The 9,332-nt window shown below is 39.5% G+C and overlaps 1 protein-coding gene across 1 annotated transcript; it reads left to right on the top strand.

Annotated features, from left to right (window-relative positions):
* Positions 1-1,438: 1,438 nt before the first annotated feature.
* Positions 1,439-8,211, top strand: ndufa4l2a (NDUFA4 mitochondrial complex associated like 2a). Its single transcript, XM_034087381.2, has 4 exons — positions 1,439-1,594; positions 6,160-6,245; positions 7,140-7,200; positions 7,317-8,211. The coding sequence occupies exons 1-4, from the start codon at positions 1,550-1,552 to the stop codon at positions 7,371-7,373; spliced, it is 249 nt and encodes an 82-aa protein (XP_033943272.1). The 5' UTR covers positions 1,439-1,549; the 3' UTR covers positions 7,374-8,211.
* Positions 8,212-9,332: the final 1,121 nt, after the last annotated feature.

Raw genomic sequence — 9,332 nt, 5'->3', positions numbered from 1 at the left:
ATCCTTTGCAAGTCACTTTTAAACCAACCTGTCAAGCCCACAGCAGATGTGTCATACTGAAAGGGTAGACTTTGGATGAAGTGACTCTTTAAAACTCTGGTTGAATCTGCACAAATGATATGAATCGTCCCATGATTAGAGCACCTGTTACATGGTTTTAATTCACACACACAGACATGGTGGAGGCTGATTGAAGGCTTTGAGGACACTTCCAGGAGCTCATTTGCAAAGGATGTGAATACTGTTTCTACACATGGCCTTGTCTCACACTGGGATCTGCAGATACCTCGTCTAAGGCTAATGAAGTCATTATAAAAAAATCTCTGCTGCTAGGAAAAAACCCCTTCTTCTTGCAAATGATCATTATCTTATTTGAACTAAAGGTGGACGTTTCCATTTTATTTAATGCAGATCTCATAGTAATTTAAAAAAAAGAGCCACTTCATTATGGATGTATGTCTTTTTCCTGAAAGGATGTGTGTGTGTGTGTGTGTGTGTGTGTGTGTGTGTGTGTGTGTGTGTGTGTGTGTGTGTGTGTGTGTGTGTGTGTGTGTGTGTGTGTGTGTGTGTGTGTGTGTGTGTGTGTGTGTGTGTGTGTGTGAGTGAGACTGTAAGACTTATTTTGCATCAACAAGCTGAGTTGCCATGTTTCCAAACCCTCAATGTTTATCTTGGTCAGTCCCTGTGCTGATTGACCTTTTTGTAAGAGTCCTTAATAAAAAGGCACAAACACAGTGATTGTGGAACATAATTATCCGTTCGAGTGTCCCTAAATTCAGTCGCCAAAAATAATCAGCCAGGAGAATCTGCCGTATGAAACAAGTCTGTGTTACAGTTTAATTTTTCTCTTAGAAATTATTTAAAATATATGCTTCAATTACATCCCCATTTCAATATCCATGAGCCTCATTCCCGGATCTTCTCTTTAAGGCAGCAGCTGTCCGCTGAACTGTGTTGTTTTGGACGTTCACTGAATGCATCTTTCCTGATATGATGAGGTCAGCTGAGGAGGTTAATAGACTATAGATGTTCCCCAGTGGCCGTTGAAAGGACACAGTGTTTGTATGCTTTTCCATTTCCTCCGTCAGCTCCCAAAGGAACACGTCTTTAAACTATACGGTGAAGGAAATGAGGGCCAAAATGATTCCCTTTTTATCTCTGCAGGAGCTCACAAACCTTCTTCTGATAGGACACCCTGACATGAGCACCAAATGTCTCTGACCTGTATATTTAATACACATTTAGGGTGAAACCTTATCATTTGAATATAAACTGTCTCACAGTGTCCGGTGTGACCACCCCAACGAGGGAGCAGAAGTAGCTGTGATCAGATGTAAATGACCTCCTCCTCCTCCTCCTCCTCCTCCTCCTCCTCCTCCTCCTCCTCCTCCTCCTCCTCCTCCTCCTCCTCCTCCTCCTCCTCCTCCTCCCTCCACACACAGAGAGCAACAGGTCTAAATGCTGTCTGTGCACGGCTGCTTTTTGATAACAAGGGCCTGAAACTCATTATATTCCAAGCATTGTTCCTACTTCTCTCTAAACTGGAGCAATGATATTTCGGACAGCAATGGAGCATGCTAAGAGGCACCCTGGCGTGAGTAATAGTTATTTATTTACTTTTTTCTTTACCTGTTTTCATATCCATCATATCCAAAAAAATGTAAGTTAAAGTTTGAGTTCGAGCTGCAATGAACAACAAACTCTTAATGCTTAATTCTCCAGAATTTTGCTTGTAAAAAAACATTGAAAACCTTATTCACATGAACGCCTGGTTATCATCTTTAGGTTAGAAGTACTTTGGCTTTTATTCATGCCCCTTTCCCTTATGTAACTGTACCATTAGAGATAAACAGTGATTTATTCATGGCAAAGTCATTGTAATGCGATAATAGGCTGTGAAGCTAATTTGCAGATCCATCAGTGTTTAGGCTTTAAAATGCATAAAAAGCTTATGAACCAAAATGTGACGTATGTCTGTATGGTAGGATAGCATTTTAATATAAATAATATCACGTCATCTTAAAATGCATGTATTGATTAAAACCCTTTCATGCATGAATTATGAAAACCTCACTCAGGATTTTTTTACCAACTGTTTTTATTGCTCTTGGGGCATTACAAACAAGATTTTATCTTTAGTTTATTTTTATCTAGTTAAAAAAAATGTTTTATATGTCCACTCAGGTGTATGCGTTAAAGCTTGAACTGAAGACATGTACATTTGGAAAAAATTATAAATAAAGATGTGCAAACTTAAAAATACATTATAATATCTTAAGTATATTGATCTAAAGCCCAAAAAGATATTGCAAATGAAGTATTTTCAAGAACAACAGTACCAGTAACAGTATGCATTTTAGTTGAAATAGCCAGTGATGCATGACATCCACTTTAGTGGACAGGTTTCCAATTTCCTGCAAACATAAAATCAATACTTTGACAATTAATGAATTATATGATTCCTTAGTTGTTACTTGATGTCACCAACATTGTTATACCTGCAGGGAGTGCTTTCCATAAAAGGATTGGCAAGATATCAATGAGTGATTCGGTCCATCTGGCTTTCTGTCGTCCATCTTGGTTTAGACTTTAGAGAAATGTATCATGAACTTGCATTGACTTTCCACTGAGTGGCAGTGTATGGGATGATGCAATAGGGTCCTATGTAGTGGCTGATGGTGCAACTATGCCATCAAAATCCATGCATATACAAGAAAACACCTTTTGAAAAGCTGTCCACTGTAGTAGCTTCTATGCATGAAAGGGTTAACATAATGCCTCATTGAACATGAATGCCCAATGAATAAGGCAAAAATATTCGGTATGTTCAAGTGTTAACTTTTTGCACATGTTCCAGCTTTAGTCAATGAAACTCAACAAATGATTGTCCGCAAGGTTTTTAGAGTGTTTGCAAATGATTGAAGCGATCAGCAGTCTAATTTAGTCTCACATCATCTTATTTTAACTAAGTGAACAGGTTAAGTTCCTCCAGTGGGGCTCATTTAAAATCTAGCCAAACTGAGAGAGGCTTAAGACTTCCATGACTTTTAGAAACCTTCCTCAATCTAAACTGACAATATCTAACCATGTAGGAAATGAGCGGTTGGCATTAAAATAAATGTGAACATATCAGTTGTCCCTACAGGGGATTGGATTATTTCTGCATGTTTTTTAACCAGCTCTGCTGTCAGAGAGCCAAGTGACAGAGTTTGAACTTCTCGTCATGTGCCTCCCAGGAGAGGGAGAGGGACGCTGCAGGGAGGAAATCTCTGAGAGACTCCGTGATGCCGTCTATCATCCTGACAGACAGACAGGCTGAGAGACAGACAGGCAGAGAGGAGCAGCAGGGAACACATCCCTCTGGGACTCCATCAAAACTCCTCGATCAAGTGAGACGGAGAGAGATTGTCGGGTAGTTTAAGACAGACAGACAGACAGAAGGTGAGACAGATGGCTGCTACATTGACTGTGTCCAAAATCACTCACAACTCCAAAAATATAGTTTCACTTGTGTAAGTAATCATCAGAATAACTGAATAATTTCAGTGGCAGACAGATCGAGGCAGGTTTGGGACAGCAGTTAGACAGGCAGTCAGAGTTAAAGAAAGACTTGATGATCATTCAGTCGTGTTGCAGCAAATCTTTAGCTGACAGTAATAAGTGTTTTGTTGCATTATCAAATCCATGGCTGGTTCTCTCTCTCCGATGTCAATATACTTTTCAAGTAAAAGTCGTACATAATAGCAGAAGTTTAATCCGCAAAATGTAACTTATATTCGGTAAGCACTTGTAGAAAAAACGTTCCTTTGTGATTGACAAGACATATTATATTGACATTATAGACATTATACTGAATCAGCATTTGACTTGTATACTGGTATGGTAGTACAGTAGTTTCTAATATAAGGGTCAGGAGATTTAGTTCTGCTAAAAAGATTTATAGTATAATCATCTATGCCTTTTTCTATTTCTTTTTTTGAATGAAACATTGCATTATTGTACCTGTTGGGGCCCCAAACAGTTATTTATATGAAACCATGTGTAAAGTATGAAGAAGAAATTACTGTTTGGTTGAGGTGATCCAAAATGTTGAAAGATATTCTGTTCCTGCTGCTGTCAAAGATCTGTATTGAAGTTAAAAAGTACCTTATATTAAAAGTACTATATATTCCCCTGAGATGTAGCAGAAGTTGCATAAAATGGAAACAGTAAAACCAAGCAGAAGTAACTCAGAGGTTTACTCAGGCACAGCACTTGAGTGAATGTACCCTGTTAGTCTCCATCACCATCACACACACACACACGCACGCACGCACGCACGCACGCACGCACGCACGCACGCACGCACGCACGCACGCACGCACGCACGCACACACACACACACACACACACACACACACACACACACACACACACACACACACACACACACACACACACACACACCACACACTGCTGTGTGTCAGCAGGTTTCTCCAGTTGACACAGGGTGCCCGAGCAGAAGCATGGCAGCCGTTAATCCTAGAGTTGAGTGACTATAATCTGCAGACAGGAGGTGAAAAATAAAGCATGCATCGGGTCCAACAACAGCCTAAATCTCAGCCGCTTCAGCAAAGACATTTCCAACTTGTAAAAAACCTTGTGGAGAATAAATATGAAATCACTTATAGTGAAATGGGAGTCAGTTAATATTCGCTCTGGTATATATTGATGGTAGTTGTCATAGAGCCTATTTTCTTAACTCCCAATACATTTCCTTGTGTCAATTGTGCTGTGTGTGCCGATAGCAGGGTTCCCTCGCCTGTCAACATGATCATGTGATTTTGGAGGAATCAGTGTTCACTTGTCTTTCTGCACACACAGTTTTCTGTTATGTTATGTCTGCATGCTGTGTTCAGGGGTTTTATGTGAGTTAAGTAAAAAAGGTTACCATTAAGGCTGTAATTGAGCCAACACAACGTGACACTACTTCTCTTGTTTTTTTCTTTATCTGTTTAAATCATTGCAATAATCTGATGGACCCCCTTTTATATGTCCGTAATCTAATTGCCCTGCTTTAAATGTAATGAGTTCCTTTGATGGGAATGTGACCTTGTTCTGTTCATGAACTTCACCAAGTGGGTTTGATTTGTTGTCAAATGCAATTGGCTGCCAGTTAGCTCCAAATGAGAGGAGATTGGAGCCACCTGGATCAGAGTGGCATTAATCCAGAGCTGCATTCTGATTGGCCACAGGCCATAGGTGACTTCAAACTGGTTGGTCCCTGTTTTTGTTTGTGTTTTTTACTCTCAATGAACATGGGAAAATCCACTGTTTCTGCGGAGGGTCCAAATCAATTGACCTATGAACTGGTTTATGTTTCCATTCTCACCACTTAAACTTCCGACCCTCTATAAAAAAACAAGTTGGCCTGGGATTCATACGGGTTTCTCTCAGTTGAATAAGTACAGTGACTTCGAAAAAATCTGCATCAGCACCTTTCAAAATTCAGATTGTGCTTTTATATTTGCATACTCACCAAGACAGTCAGCTAACACAGTGACAGCATGTATGAGGCTGACACTGACTGAGGCTGATGCAAGGGTGAAAAGGAATTTTTAATAATAAATAAATGTATATACCGGCTTGGTTTCTGGCAGACATGATTCTACTTTAATGACTAGCACCAGTGACAGATCAACAGTAAGTCGCTAATGCAAGTGAAGCACATTAACTTAGTGTAACGCACAGTGTCCTCTAAAGTAAAAGGAGCAGCTAACACAACAGTCATTTAACATGGAGTTACTAAATGTTTTAAAAGGCTAAAGCAACATTTATCATATATCAGCGTAAAGACTGCAGTCTGGGGTGACCTGGTTCTGTCGACGAATAGCTATTTCGTATGTAAAACCACAACATGTTTTTGTAGTGATTCTATCAGAGAGATATCATCTGTGCATTGTGAAATTGGGATCATTTTTACAAAGAATGGTCTCGGTTTAACTTTTCTTTAAACAATTTACTGTAAATATGGATAATAGAATTGCTCTGTTAACAAGTTGTGTTGTCATTTATAAGCAGCACAATATAACTTGAGATTCAGAAGTCACCAATTAGGTATGATGAAAAAGACAACACGGAATAGGCTAATGTTTTGATCATGTCTCTCTGTGTCTGCAGCTCATCCCCCAGTTCTTCTTCATCTGTTTGGGAATGGGCGGGGCGTCGATGTATCTGATACGGTTGGCCAAAGGGCCGCATGTCACGTAAGAACCTCTTCTAATATGCAAAAGAAAAAGTTGTCAGAACATGGTGTTTTGGATTACAAACGTTTCAATAACAGTATCATCATTATATAGTCAATACTGAAGATTGGCTATCTACAATAGATTGTTCCATCTTTATAAACAAATGCATCACCTTGAGGCTGCTAGGAATCTGCTTTTTATATATTAGATATTTTTATCCTTTTATGTGTGTGTTTCCTCTGGTTTAAACATCTGTTAAGCAAATGTTCACATTATTTAAGAAACAATAAGACAACAAACTCCAGAGAAGCATTTAGGACTCCCTACAGAGTGGTGACAGGATGGCTATAGATAAGAAGTCAATCATGGATTTTAGACGTCCTTCCTCTCAGACTTTCATCCTGAAATGCTAATTTCATGAATGTGTTGATGAAAACGTTTGCACTCTAACTGAGCAGAGGGATTTCTTTTATGATGTGAAGGACTACAGAGATTCCCGCTTGCTTTTATTCCTCCTCTTTCTTCAACTTCCTCTCCTCCTGCTGCTATTCAAACTGTTTATTTGTCCATAATGATGTTCCAATAACTGCAACTAAGTGCTCACAGGATGATGCACTTCTTGTCTTCCATTATTTCTTTCCAGCAGTTCTTCTTTACTTGATGAGCTTTAAAGATCTCATGGTGTTGCCAAAGCAGGTTTAAAGCTCAAACTGTGTGCTGGGATTGAGTCATATCATTTCTTGTGTGTAATCTATTAAAGCAAGGATGAAATATAGCAGCTCTCAGGGTTATCACATCACTTTTGACTGAATATTAGTGTGTCTTAGGTCTGAAAAAAGCTGTATTTGTGTATCTCAGTTTCCAAAGAACCTGTAACTTATCCCAGTTCTGTCTGTGTGTTTGTGTGTTTAGCTGGAACAAGACCAGCAACCCTGAGCCGTGGAATAATCTTGATCCCACATACCAGTACAAGGTAAACCAGCACACAGATGTTCGGACTGTGATTTGATTTATACATCTCTGTTTGCATGTGAAATATCTGCATCAAGTTTCCCCTCCCACTGATTTTTACTTTTGATTCTTCCCCAGTTTGTGGCCATTACCACAGACTACAAAAACCTGAAGAAGGAGGGACCTGAGTTCTGAATCTCTCGCTTGTCTCCTCTCAATGACCAGATTGAAATGCCTGATCTGGGGTCAGATTCACTCCCTCCCTTCTCAGCAGGTGGAAGCTGAATTGTACCCTAGATCAGGATCTGTAACCCTTTAGTGTGTCTGTACCTCTGGTGAATTCCACCAAGAGGGTCAGTGAACGCATCATGAGTGCACATAAGAATATTGAAAAAGTTTACCATGTAGTATTTCTACATTATTACACGACAGATAAGACAGACATGCACACTGCACCAAACATATGGTATTGCATTGTTTAGCCAATACAAATAAAAATAAAAATGTCAGCCATCTGTTGGTTTCAATTCAACTAACAAATTAAAATCAGTTATTAGACTCAAAAAAGCTGAAGTAAATTATGCAAATAAGCTTCAGGTGTCAGGCTAATGCCCAAAACAATATGGAGACGAGTAGCTGCCTGGAACAGATTGGAAAAATAATACACAAGATATCTGAAACCTCATGCATCCATAAATGATCAGCGGAAAAGTAATATAAGTGGCTCAAAGCAACGAACGCTTTTAAGTTTTCTTTTAATGTCAATGCGATAGTCTAAATCTGATGCTTAAAATGCTGTATGTTTGTATTCCTTCTGCAAGTGTGACATTTTAGATATATAAACTTGTGATGACATCATTACCGCCTGTTAGAACGCACTGATGGTCAAATGAATGTTACTGGTCTCTGCATGTGTTTCTTCATAACCGGTACATTATTGTTGGTTTAGCAGCCACTAAATTCAGCAATGACTGTGTAGTGAAAGACGTATAAACTGGGCTGGATGCTTTCAAAAAATAAAATGTCAGTTTTATGTGTGATGAGAGTGTTTGATGTCATCCTGCCCACCTGCATGGAACAAAGTCAGATACAGATCTTTTTCCAAGGTAAAAATACACAATCAGGAACTCTGATGGAACACATCCATCTGTTGGCAGTGCAGCTGTCACTTTGAAAGCCTGATTAGTGCTTCTGTAACCACATTTAGTGTGTGTGTGTGTGTGTGTGTGTGTGTGTGTGTGTGTGTGTGTGTGTGTGTGTGTGTGTGTGTGTGTGTGTGTGTGTGTGTGTGTGTGTGTGTGTGTGTGCAACAGTGTGTTTGACAGCAATGTCTTTGACAGCAATGTCTTTGATCAGCAGTGGCAGGATGATGAGCAGTCCCACAGCATGGCGTTCATGTATGACAGCAGAGCACAGTGTACACAACACACACACATCCAGGTCCCTATCTGTCTTTCTGCAGACACGTACGATGTAACACGTATGTCCCTCATTGACTTTTAACATCTAAATCCAGATTTGTCTTTAAAAACAGACGCAGATAAGGAGGAGGAAAGTGGTTGAAGTTACTTTTTAATATTTAGAAGAAGCCCCCCTACCCTTGCATACAACATGAATCCAGAGTAAATTGCTTTAGTTTGCTCAAGGTAGAGGGGAATAACTCTTACCAGTGTGATTTCGGTGAGAATCGGACCCCCCTGGCAAAGGTTACAGATAGGGGGCCAAAACCAGCAGCCATACACCAGCTCTGCCAGATTTAGAAGTGTAAAGATTGAAATATTGCAAACAGCTTTTGATTTGAAGCTGTTTCTATTGGGAGGACATGGACTTTATACCTAACTCTGCTCTCTCTGTTCTTGCTTTATTCTGAACTAAAACACCATGATCATACTGTTATGGGCGTCATTTAAAAATAAATGTACCACAGGTTTATTGAGTCCCAAACATATGGCTGGATGATATTCTTATCCTTTGAGACTCCTTGTCATGTTTAATATTGAAATATACTTATCCCTCCCTTATTTTCACTGTCTTAGTGAATCTTTGCATATTCTGAGGGATACATTAATAATAAACCCGTGTCACTTTGTTCACTGAAGGACAGACTTCTCTTTCATCCACTCCAGAAACCTTCAGACCTCCCTTCAGACTATT

The sequence above is a fragment of the Pseudochaenichthys georgianus genome, chromosome 7, assembly GCF_902827115.2.
Source record: "Pseudochaenichthys georgianus chromosome 7, fPseGeo1.2, whole genome shotgun sequence".
NCBI lineage: Eukaryota > Metazoa > Chordata > Actinopteri > Perciformes > Channichthyidae > Pseudochaenichthys > Pseudochaenichthys georgianus.
The sequence above is the reverse complement of the archived record's forward strand: the minus strand, read 5'-3'. Positions and strand labels throughout refer to the sequence as shown.